At 32.4% G+C, this 13,036-nt stretch overlaps 2 protein-coding genes and 1 pseudogene across 2 annotated transcripts; 1 reads left to right on the forward strand and 2 right to left on the reverse strand.

The window, feature by feature from the left end:
- Window positions 1,236-2,107, reverse strand: LOC104742231 (WPP domain-containing protein 2-like). Its single transcript, XM_010463211.2, has one exon. It carries the CDS (start codon window positions 1,998-2,000, stop codon window positions 1,455-1,457), a length of 546 nt encoding a protein of 181 aa, XP_010461513.1. The 5' UTR covers window positions 2,001-2,107; the 3' UTR covers window positions 1,236-1,454.
- LOC104742232 (cyclin-A3-2) lies at window positions 5,381-7,381 on the forward strand. Its single transcript, XM_010463212.2, has 6 exons — window positions 5,381-5,878; window positions 6,008-6,240; window positions 6,333-6,485; window positions 6,561-6,744; window positions 6,846-6,980; window positions 7,061-7,381. The coding sequence occupies exons 1-6, from the start codon at window positions 5,546-5,548 to the stop codon at window positions 7,130-7,132; spliced, it is 1,110 nt and encodes a 369-aa protein (XP_010461514.1). The 5' UTR covers window positions 5,381-5,545; the 3' UTR covers window positions 7,133-7,381.
- On the reverse strand, window positions 7,562-12,801 carry LOC109128721 (annotated as a pseudogene).

The following is a 13,036-nucleotide window of genomic DNA, read 5'->3' on the forward strand; positions in this document are numbered from 1 at the left end:
CTAAAAAACTCAACAACTTTTTCAATTCTAATCTTCTACAAAGTGATCTTAGATGTTTATAAAGCTTCAGCTCTTCTTCTCATTTCCAGCCAACCATCAGCTGCCAACACACAACTCAAACCTCCACCAATCACATCCTATTAAACTTCCACGTCTTCCACTCTTCCCATTTCCTGTATCATAAACCTGCTCTTGGATCCATCAAAGGTAAATTACAAGTTTGTGGGTTTACATGAGAACATGTAGATGTAAACCTAGATACTCTTTTTCCTTTTTCATTTTTCTTTTGTTTGGCTATCTTTTAATTTTACAGTTGCCTACCTTTTCCTAGATCAGGTTATGATATTGTGTGGGGGAATTACATTTATTATGGTGGTCCTGGTCGAAATCAAAATTGTATGTGATTCACATATAAACATAGTGTAGAGTCATTTATGTCTTTTATCATTTTCATAAAGTATCATATGATTGTGTAAAAACAATTAAGAGATAATTTCAATATACAAGAATATCTAATGCGATGGTTTTTCTTTGACGTCAATTTGTTTTGCTCAAAAGGGTTTGTGAACTCGATACATAGCCACCTGAGTATGGAAAGGAAGAAGCAAGAAGGAGAAAATAAACTGTGGAACAATCCTCTAATTCTATATGTATAAACAACACAAGAACTAAAAATTGAATTCACATACTTCATAACCTATCTAGTTCAATAGTAAAGGAAGGAATATCAAAACAGACAAGAGCAGCTATGCCATGACCACCACTAAAGAAACTTGTAGGTGTAATCAGGTTAACCAAAGTAGTAACTTCATGATTTAAAAACTAAAGACACTGATACATGCTCCAACTTACCACAAGTTCCTGTCAAGCTGTCACCACTGAAAAAAGTCGAGAGAACTTCAGACTAATCGACTAAACATGGTCCTAACTCACCACAAGTTCATGTCACCATGGAAAAACAGAATTTCAACTTAATCATAATGATAAGCTTCAGAAAGATTACAAAACGCTACATAACCTAATGGTAATCTGCATAAGAGAGACTAGTGGTAACTAAACAAGGATGCAAACATGTAGGGAGAAACTAAACAAATCACTCTAACATTCACAAAGACATAACTCGATTATATTTAACCAAATCTACACAATAAATGCAGCAGAGCAAGTGATATGGTTGAGAAAACCACCAAACAAAAGCCAATCTAAACACTCAAAGATTGACAAATAAACATATCAGAAAAGGAAATCAATTTTACCAACAAAAGATGCATAATTTGCCAAGTATCATCAAATCTCATAAACCAAAGCAACAAAATGAAGACACATCTCACTCATATTAAGGGAAGAAGAAGACATCTTCAAATAGGCATAGTAGTAACCAAATCCACAAGTCAATATCATCATTACAAAAACACAGATCTAGTAAGAAAAGCAAAACCTTAGAACCAAATTTCTCAAGCCTCACTCTTCTCCTCCTCAGAGACAGAAGGAGCATCACCTTTAGAAACCTCAGAAGCATCCTCAACAGATTCAGTTCCATTCCCAACACTGCTAGCATTATCAGATCGAGCTTTCACAGATTCAAGCATACGTTTACTAATCTCTTTAGAATAAAGCTCGAGAATCTTAACCCCATCATCATCACCCGACACAGCGTTCGAAGCAACACCGTAAGCCTCTTCTTCAATCGATTTCGCGACGGTTGCGGCCTCATCAGATTTAACCGTACCGTATCTCTTGGAGAGGATAGACTCGGTTGATAGAGTCTCGATCAAGCGATTCAAGACCGCGTCGCGAGTTCTCTGAGTCGGTGGCCAGATTCGGAGAGAGATGCCTCCAGGTTTCTTCTCTGATTCGGATCCTTTCGTAGTCAGATCTGTGTCTTTTGATGCGGCTTCTTGCGATGTTGGATCTGCCATTGCTGACAATGTTGAGGAGCCGTCGGATTCAGATTGTGGTGGTGAGGTCGTGGTGTTGATTGTATCGGCGGTCTCTGCCATTTTTTTTTTTTTTGTGTGTGGCGTTAGAGGAAGGAAAGGATCAATTTTGGCGTCGGTTTACGAAAGTGATGAACTGTACTGTATATCGAAGACGTGAAGTACATTTGGTTTGCTTTACAGACACATTTATTAGTTGGTTCGGTCGTAATAATAGTATTTGATTAAATAATCAAATTCTGAAAAAAAAATATATATATATATAGGAAATATTTGAAATTTGAAACATTCGTTGGAAAAAAAATACAGTAAATATAAATATTTTTTTCAGTTTATAACTTCAATTCATATAATAAATAAATATTTCGTGAAGATGTGAAATTAAGGATTTAATAATGTAAGATCAACATTAGTAGGTATAAAACTTTTAAGAGGATGTAACTTGACGAAAAAAAAAAAAAGGATGTAACTTATACGTTGTTTTCCTTCATTGTCCCATATAATAATGATGAGTAGAATTTTGTTGTCTCGACATAAGTAGGGGGTATTATACAAATTTATCTCCAATTTTTCTACATTAAAGTGATAACATCACTTAATAACTAAGTGTTTTGCTGCACATGGTGAGTAATGTTAACTTCCAAAAAAAAAAAAAAAAAAATTCTATGTGTTTTTCTTACAATCGTAATGATTTTACCCCATTTTTGTATCTTCTATTAGTTTACAGGGGAAAAAAGTAACTTTGACCTAGCAAAAGATATGAAACAATAGACACCTTGCTATTATTCAATTTTTTCTTTTAAAATCCACTGAATGTTTAATTTCATAGAGATGATTGTTTGTTAGGATATCATAGATGATATATTTTTATTTAGAAAACTATCTAGTGTCAAATTAATTAGAGATGATATGAATAGGTAAATATAGAAAACCGAATAGATATGAGGAGTAAAGATTTCGTTACGAGTCTGGTCAAAAGGTGATCCAAGGTACAGTATGATCTTTTAGATAGTAGTAGATTACGTAACCGTTTCCCAATCTAATGGTTTGATAAACAAGTGAAGAGAAGAAGCGTGCTGTACTACTTCTACCTTTAACATAACGTTGTAACACTTTCTTCAACATAAAGCATTTTCAATTGGATTCATTCATGAGATGTTTTCTATATGGTTGTTTTTGTATATACGATATGTATTCCTTCATCCGTCTGTCCTTTATTGCATTCGAATTATTGTTTTTGGACACAATATAGAGAGATTTATTAGAAATTACATTATACATATCTGGAAACCGAGTTATAACTTGGTAGGATCAATTGTGATATTCTAAGACCATCTCCAATGATTTTCCCTATTTTTACCTATAAAATAAAGGAACTCTATAATAGAGGTGACTTTTGCTCCAATGGATACCTCTATTTTTTCCTCTAAAAAAGAATATTCCGTAGAAATTTCTTTTTTATTTTACTATTAATACCTTTTACTTATAAAATTTGCAAACTAACCCATTTATTTTACGAAACTTTCATAAAATTATGATATTATTTAAATTTTTAATATTCATAAATATTATTTAAATATCACATTTATTAAAAGAAATACATTGCATCATTTAAAATAACAAAACATAGGAATTAGACTTTTTTAATTATTTTGATCATAAATATAAAAGTGTTAAAAGTTCAAGAACTATTTTATAAATAAAAAAGTTCAACTCTATTATAGAGGAAAAAATAGAGATCTCTATTATAAAAGTAGAAATAGAGATGAGTTGGAGTAGATTTTACTCTAAAATAGAGTTAAAAAGCAAATATAGAGGTGGGTTGGAGATGCCCTAAGAAACTAAGGAGGGGGTATTGGATGAGAGACTTTAATAGAATAGAATTTAATTGAATTGAAGACATAATTTATAGATTTTCAAGTATTGTAAAAGAAGTTCAAATCTTTTTTTTGGATTCCAACAATTATATTTTGCAACAGATTATTAGAATTAAGATATCAATTCTCATCAATTGCCATATTGTCTTCTTCCCCAATACCTATCCTAAAAACTCTTATCTTTCTCTTTCACCAATCCCCCTTACTCTACCCACAATAGCATGGATTCACTTCAATTACAACAGCCTTAGAACTCTAAAGTTGCCCATTAAGCATAACACTAACAGATACAAAATTAACTAAAAATCAAAACTTAAACCTCTCCAAAAATTGACCATTTTAGGTAGGTATAGATTCGTTGTAAAACAGGGATTGAACCAGAGAGTTAGTTGGTCTCTAGAAACAGAGTCTTGAGCATAGTAAAGTTCATGAATTCAGATGAAATTTCTCCGGTGAAGCTGTTAGAAACGAAATACCCTACGAATGTCACCCGAGATAACAACGCCGCCGAGACGTAAGGCCTAACTTGACACCGGTCCAATTACAAGTATGATTTTCCAGCAAAATGTATAGCTTCCGACGAAGGAACAAAGTGAGAGAGAAGAACTGCTCTCTCGGCGTTGTGATCTTGAGTTGATGAAAGAGGAAAAGAGAGGAGAACAATAATCTATCCAAATCTCGACCTAAAATCTGAGAATGTATCCTTCACAATTTACACTAGAATTTCTATTAAATTCTTATCAAATCACTTTGTCATAGAAAATTTCTTAATCGTGAATAACGCTTGCATTTAATAGAATTCAGAAATCAAGCAAATGAATAACACTAGAATTTAAAAGAATTTATAAAATAGAGAGTTGAATAACAGTAGAATTTAACAATCTATTATATTCCCTTAAATTCACTCGCCCAATACCACCCCCTAACTGTCTTGTTTTAGGCGGATGCAACTATAAAGTATAAATTAGACAACTCAAAAATTTAAACAATCACTACTTAGAAAAAAATGTCTAAAACCTAATGAGTTGAAGAAAAAAAAACATGATCTAGTTCAAGAAAAAAAATGTACATTTAACAAATCTAAATATTTTTTCAAAAAAAATATTTAAGTAAAGTTGGCCAATTTTTTGACAACCAAAAAAAAAAAGTTTGCTTAAAAAGTTTTATCACTTCTCAATAAATGATATAGAATTTTAAATCTATATATTTAAGTAATTTAATTAATTTTATAATAAGTATTAACTTTACTTAAGTAATTTTATAAATTTTCAGTAAACTATAAATTTTTAAGTAAAGTTAAAAAAAAATTCTAATTTAATGAGATCTCACAAAACTCCGGAGGGACACCAATTTTAAAATATTTTTAAAAATCTGAGATTTGTTTCCAATTGAACCCACCCTCCGAAAAAATCCAATCTTTCTTTACCGGTCAAAAACATTTCGGACAAATCTAAAAACCAAAAAACAAAAACAGAAGCCCGCCCAAACAAAAAAATTTCAGATAATTTTGTTGGTTCCTCCAAAAATTTTCAGTTTTGACTCCCAAAAAAAACTCAAAACACAGAAAACAGAGGCGCCACCTCCGAAAAAACTTCACCAAAATGGCGCTTTTGTTCTCCCCTTTTTCTTCCCCCCTTCTTACCTTCACTTCTTCCACTCATCTCATCTCAATCTCTCAATCTCTCTCTCTCTTCCTCTCTCGATCTCTCTCTCTTCAATCCCATCTCAACCATGACAAAGCAAGAGATCTGTGTGAGGATCACCAGAGCCGCCGCGAAGAGAAAAGCTTCGATGGGTATGGATGACGATCGGGTCAGCAAGAAGAGAGTGGTGCTTGGTGAGCTTCTTAATGGCTCTAATGTCAATGTCTTGGCTAATCTCAATCAGATTAGAGAAACCCAGAAGCCAAAAAAGAGTCTTAGACCTCCATCGAATCAGATTAAGAAGACTGCTTCGGTTGTTGTTGACCTAGAATCACAACCTGACATTGATTCAAGATCTGATGATCCTCAAATGTGTGGTCCTTATGTCGGAGACATCTACCAGTATCTTCGTGAATTGGAGGTAATAACTCTTGTTTTAATTGCTCTGTGTTTGTACTTCAGAACATTGATGATTGTTTAAAATGTTTGGTTATATTAAGTTTGTGGGATTGGATCTGAATAGTTTGAATTGGGTTTGTGAAATTTTCAGGTGAAGCCAAAGCAAAGACCTTTACCTGATTATATCGAAAAGGTTCAGAAAGATGTGACAGCAAGCATGAGAGGTGTATTGGTTGATTGGTTAGTTGAAGTTGCTGAAGAGTACAAACTTGGATCTGAGACACTTTACCTCACTGTCTCACACATCGATAGGTTCTTGTCATTGAAGACTGTTAACAAGCAAAGGCTTCAGCTTGTGGGAGTTTCTGCCATGCTTATTGCTTCGTAAGCATCTTTTGATCTCTTCCCTCTTTTGTTATTTCTCATTGTCTTTGTTTTGGAAGCTTATGGAAGTTTTTGGTATTGGGAACTTATAGGAAGTATGAAGAGATTAGTCCTCCTAAAGTGGAAGATTTCTGTTACATTACGGATAATACTTTTACGAAACAAGATGTGGTGAAGATGGAAGCTGATATACTTCTTGCACTTCAGTTTGAGTTAGGAAGGCCAACGATCAATACTTTTATGAGGTTAGGATTGTGATGAAAACAATACTTATTGGGTTTGTATGGTTCATTGTCCTGATTTTGTATGTGTTTGTGCAGACGGTTCACAAGGGTTGCACAAGAAGATTTCAAAGTGCCACATTTGCAGCTAGAGCCTCTGTGTTGCTATCTATCAGAATTGAGTATCTTAGATTACAAAGCTGTGAAGTTTGTGCCATCTATGTTGGCTGCTTCTGCTGTGTTTCTCGCTCGGTTCATCATCCGTCCCAAACAACATCCTTGGGTAAGCATTTCTGTCTCACTCCCTTACAAGTTAAAAAATGTTGAGTCAAGTCTTTTTAGAATGAGACACTAATTATCCTGTGGTTGTGATGATGTAAACAGAATCAGATGCTAGAGGAATACACAAAGTACAAAGCGGCTGATCTACAAGTGTGTGTTGGAATCATACATGACTTGTATCTGAGCAGAAGAGGAGGTGCTCTACAAGCTGTTAGGGAGAAATACAAGCACCATAAGGTAATTAACATTACAATGATGAAATCATTTTAACTAGCATCATTCTTTTATACTTACATATGTTGCTTCTCTCGTTACAGTTCCAATCCGTTGCAACTATGCCTGTATCACCAGAGCTGCCGGTTACTTTTTGGGAGGATGTTACCATTTGATCTGAACCTATCTTTCTTTTTGGCTGATGTTATGCAAATGTTACTGGGCTTGATTACCGAAACTTGTGTCAAATAGTATAAGGGGCACATATCAACAAGTGAAGCTAGATGAGTAAGAACTATAGAAGTGAAGGCAGGAGCAAACAAGTTTGTGTTATGTGAGGATGTTTGATGTGTTGTTCAAATCTCATTTTGTTTAGTGTGTAACTTGGAATAATATAATTTTGCAATATATACGTGTTTATCTTACATGAGTTTGTTTATTTTGCTTAAGCATTTAGCATTGTTCCTTAGAAGGCTAAAACTTCTCAGTTTTAAGACTTCAAGGTTACAAAATAGAGATTAAACTCGGGAAATAACAAACAGCACCTTGATAGGGTAAAGTTGTGTTACCAAAAACATAAGATTTGGTATTGGGATCATGTAATATCAATGCTTTTCTATGACGATCATAACAGCTAGTAGTGTGGATGCGTATCCAGTAGCCTCAAACCAAGGAGCAGTGATGTTGAGATCTATCGAATATATTTTCTTCCACGTCTTGAGATTTGAATCTAGCGACCATATGACTTAGTTGGGCCATTTTTTCGGATACGCACAAACGATCATCCAAGTTGCACAAGACCCTCTTATATGCATCCAAAATTTTGAGAAAGGGTACTTGGAAAGTTTCGGTGTGAAGATCCATAGACGAAACCATGGTTTCACCCTCTTCCGAGGAGGCAGTAAACCAGTGAAGTGAGCCATTAAAGTACACAGGATCTTGTTTGTGAAGAATCAGATGAGGAGACGCAGGGACAACATACCTCCAAGCATTGGTTGCAAAATCAAAAACTTCACAACTAGTAGAATTGTCGTTTAGGCCTAACTCAGCGGAATTATATAACCAAACTAGCTTGTATGTGCCACTTACTTTGTCTTTACCAAATCCAAGAGTAGGGTATGTGAGGTCAAATGACTCGGCAGGGACTAATAGTTGATAGTTACATTTAGGGAAAGTTCGATGCCATTGAGTGACCGGATTGACCACAATACCCTGCGATTCATATTCGTAGAGGCATAGCAAACCGTCACAACTAGTATTGCAACGTCGTACACAGTATTTCAATGATGTGGACAGAGACTGATGATGACCCTGATGTAAATGCAGATTCTAGAACAACTTGCTGTGAGGAACAAGTCGTTGTGCCGAACATAGCGTTGTGCCAATCAGGAAGCTGCATCAGATCACAGACGATTGAGTTGATGATATGGATGTATGAGCTGATGTGGCAAGACGTAAGTGGATGTGACGATGTGTCAGGAATGTTGCTGACTTGGCATTGAAGATACGAAACTGTATTTGAAGATATGAAGAATATTCTCTTCAACAAGTAAGGAAAGTATAACCTTGAGCAGCAAACGGTTTCCTTTTAATTGAAAATATGAAGAATACTAGATTTTAACCCGCGGTACACCGCGTGCATATAATTTTTTTTATTATTTATATTTTATACTGTACTAGATTAGGACCTGCCCGATGTGCGGGTTTAGAGTTTTTAAAATAAAATAAAATTTAACAAAAAATATAAAGTAAATACTTTTAATAAGTAAAAATTATCAATAAAAGTAAATAGATACACCGAGGTGTCCAATGTGATATTTGGTGTAAAACGTACGACTCTGCGGTTGAGACTATTAACCACATTTTCTTTGAATGACATTGCTCGTGTGCAGTTTTGGATTTAGCTCCGACTCTGATCTCGTCAGAGGGTTTTCCATATGAGTCAATCTACTCGAATTTGGATTTTGTTTTCTGGAGAGATCCCTCTCAACAGGGTGATCCTGACCAACTTCTTCAATTACCATAGAATTTATGGGCAATGTGGAAGGCCATAAATAAAAACGTTTTTCAAGGTTTAGAGATCGAGACAAATGATATAATTGCTCAGGCTTTAGGCGATAAGTTAGCCTGAGAGGCGCTCTCTTTTACGACGGTCATGTCAGCTCCATCTTCATCTTCGGATGTACAGGTTTCTTCACGTCGTTGTCAGATTGATGGTTGTTGAAAAGCAATCAATCTGCATTCAAGATTGGGTTGGTGGTGTTGCATTGGAGAGGAGCAAACCATGTTGTTGGGGGCCAAATGTCTAAGACAGAGCCCCTCCCCCTGCATTTGGAGTTAGAAGCGTTGTTGTGGGCCATGGAGCGGATACGTGTTGCAGGGATCGCTTGTCAACATTTCGATACTGATTGTGCTGAGTTACTCACTATGGTGCAGTTTCTTGAAGATTGGTCGTCCTTCTCCAACCTGCTCGATGAGTTTAACTCGCTGGAGTCCTTCCCACTATTCTTCATCTCTTGGATCCCGCATACGTCATATATGAAGGCGGATTGTCTTGCCCATGCTTCCCGTTCACTTATCTCTGAAGTTTCTTTTGTAAGCTTCTTCCTTCCGGCTTGGGCAAGTAACCGAGGAATTTCCTTTTATTTTATTGTGTGGTATAAAAAAAGTAAATAGATAAACTTTTAGTTAGAGAAAATAGTTTTAGATGAGGTCAAAGTTATTAAAATAAAATAAAATTTAACGAAGAATATATATTTAATTCTAAAAACAATGTATAAAAGTAAGAAAAATACTTAGGTTCACCTCCTCTCCTCTCAACCAATTAGAATCTTCTATCTCATATTTCAATTGAAAAAATAAATTAAAAATAAAATTAAAAAGCAAAACAAATTAAGGAAACAAATTATGTATACTTTTAATTAAGGAAAGTTAAATATTGGCTTGGTTTATATTTTTTAAAATTAAAACAAAATTATGTGTTGGTTTGGGTTTACAAATAAGGTGATTAGAGTTTGGATTTTACAACTAAAACGAAATTATATGTCGGTTTGGGTTTCGAATAAAGTGGTTAGGGTTTAGATTTTATAATGAAAACAAAATTATATGTCGGTTTGGGTTTACAAATGAGTTGGTTAGGGTTTAAATTTTACAATTAGAACGAAATTATATGTCGGTTTGGGTTTACAAATGAGATGGTTAGGGTTTAACTTTTACAATTATAACGAGATTATATGTCGGTTTGGGTTTACAAATGAGATGGTTAGAGTTTAGATTTTACAATTAGAATAAAATTATATGTCGGTTTGGGTATACAAATGAGATGGTTAGGGTTTAGATTTTTACAATTAGAATGAAATTATATATTGGTTTGGGTTTATAAAAGAGCAGTTTAAGTTTTAAATTTTATAATAATGTATACAGATTTTATTTCTTTATTTTATAAAGAGGTGAATGAAGAGGATCACCTCTAGGGGTGAACCTAAGTATTGTTCTAAAAGTAAAGAGATAAACTTTTAGTTATAGAAAGTAGTTGTTCTTTTTTTTTTTGCTATAATACACTAATGTATATCCGTTTACAAATCTACTATCTACATTACCACTAAAAATGTATTTGTACGCACAAATATATTTTACTGTTAAAATATACTCTATTTTTTACTACTACCAACAAATTGTCTTTATGAACACATTAAATAACCTAATATGTGTCTTTTCACTTTAACATTTTTATAGTTACAAAAATGCATACGTTAATCTTACATACTCCTAGTTCTATCTTATATATTACAATAGCAGACTTTTTAAATAAATTATTTGATTGGTGAAAAAATATGAGACAATCTATTTTTTTTATTTAAACAATATTTTTCTTTATGTAAAGGTGAGTATTTACATTTTTTTTAGAAACAGTAATTAATTGTATAATTTTCACAATCGTTTTTTAATCTTATATAAAAACTGAAAAGTAATCCTTTTTCTTGTAAAGTTAGCAACTTAAAATTAAAATAAGTAAACAATATTATAATTCCGAATATTATGATATATATATATATATATAATTTCTTTATAATGATCTTTTCTAAATTTTAAAGCTGTTTAAATTTTATCATTTTATTTTAATTGCCTTTTAATATTTATAAAATTGTTAAAAACAAAACTTTTGTTTTACATTTGGAAGTTTACAAAGGTTTTTTTTTTTTTTTTTAAACAAAATTAGATTTTCTTTTCTCTATTTACTTTTATATTAAACCTTTTTATGGTAGGTTTTGAATTTTATTTATGAAAATTTTAATAAATTTAGAATTGACATGTGTCAACATCTGAATGATACAATCTTTTCTATATTTAGTTTTATATAAAACCTTTTTATGGTAGGTTTTGAATTTTATTTTTAAAAATTTAATAAATTTAGAATTAACATATTTCAACATCTAAATGATACAGTTGACACATGACACAATCTTGTTAATGAGTAACTTTGACATCAAACTTTATATAATAAGATTTGTTTGTTAAATATTAGATGTTTTGCAAATAAAGTAATAACTAAATTTTCCGACCGTTTGTGAGGCTAAATGCTTATATTAAATTTTTAACCCGCAATATACTTCATAATCATTTGTTTGTTATATTTAGTTTGTTATGTTTAGTGTTTGAGATTCTATTTTGATTTTTAATTATTATAACAAAAAAAAATAAAGAATCTAAATACATAGTATGTCATTTATACGCTATGATTAAGTCACATTTTTTCTAATGATTTAATTATTTTACAGAATCTCAGTTAAATCAACTTAATTTTTATATGTCAAATATTTAATATTAATAGTGTTGACAAAATATAAAATAAGGATTTAATCTGTGCTAACACAAATTTAATGATATTTTATTAATTCCAACATATCCTCTTTATAACCTATCTACTATATAACCATATTATATATATTAAGAATAATAATTAAATAAATGTGAATTAAAGTTCTTCTTACGTTAAAAATCAAAGCTCACAGGTTTTGAAAAACAAAATAGGAATCAAATTGTTGATTTTTTTTTTTATTGCAAAGGATTCAAAGATAAAATATCTTCAATACACAATAGAAGAGGTGGTTAAATATATCATAGTTTATGTTTCCATATTGATTCTGCTGTATTTTTTAGTTGAAATTGTATGTAAATTATTTAGGAAACAAAATCTGAAGTAATGTTATTTTTGAAAATATTTTAGTGATTAACTTTGTAAATAAGTTTTTAAATAAATACAAATAAAAGGGTGGAACCCAAAATGTACTTCAAAAATGTATATATATATTATTTACAACAAATAATGAAAGGATAAACTTGAGCAGCAAAGTCGTTCTCTTAGATCTACACATGTGTGTGTTTAGATAGAAAAGAGAGAGGCTTAGATTCATTCTTAGTCGAGAATAATCACATTGGATAGAATAAGTTAAGTAAGGGCCGAGACAAAATTGTATTAAGAGATAAATTTTGTTAATAAGATTGAATAGAGAAAAGCGTTGATTTGACGCATTCCAAGTATAAATCAGTGTGTTGTGCTTCTCTATACCTTAACACCTGACCCCTCCACCAATGTTCTCAAATCATTAAGGTCTAGTTGAGGAACAAAAGGATATTTGTCGGACACGAAAAGAACAGGTGGATCTCTTCTTGATTGGCTCTGTTAGTAGATCAGCTGTCTTTTTGAGAAAGAAGAGGTTTGGATTGTAGATTTCCATTGCTTCGATACGTACTTGAACTTGATGAGAGTTTTGGCAGCAAGTATCACCAGAATATGATACTTTATGATCTATCACATATCGTGTGGTAACAATTCTTCCATACTTGTCTCTCTCTCTCCCTCTCCCTCTCTCTTCAGACAAAGTAAAACCCTAATTATATTTAAGTACTATTAAGGTTTTGTAATCAAGTACTGATATGCTTAATAAGTCGATTAAAAAAAACGGCAATTTTTCTATGCTAGTTGGAAGGTTTATTAGGGTTTATATAGTCAGACAACTATTGGGCTTTCGTGTTGGACAAGTTAACGTTTTGGGCTTTGGTTTTGATTTTTTTTTTTT

Source organism: Camelina sativa, chromosome 14 (assembly GCF_000633955.1).
Source record: "Camelina sativa cultivar DH55 chromosome 14, Cs, whole genome shotgun sequence".
Taxonomy (NCBI): domain Eukaryota; kingdom Viridiplantae; phylum Streptophyta; class Magnoliopsida; order Brassicales; family Brassicaceae; genus Camelina; species Camelina sativa.

Coding starts and splice junctions, on each gene's coding strand:
- LOC104742231 (XM_010463211.2), bottom strand. CDS start 2,000: ATGGCAGAGACCGCCGATACAATCAACACCACGACCTCACCACCACAA.
- LOC104742232 (XM_010463212.2), top strand. CDS start 5,546: ATGACAAAGCAAGAGATCTGTGTGAGGATCACCAGAGCCGCCGCGAAG. Junction 5,879..6,007: donor AGTATCTTCGTGAATTGGAG/GTAATAACTCTT, acceptor TGAAATTTTCAG/GTGAAGCCAAAGCAAAGACC. Junction 6,486..6,560: donor ACGATCAATACTTTTATGAG/GTTAGGATTGTG, acceptor GTGTTTGTGCAG/ACGGTTCACAAGGGTTGCAC.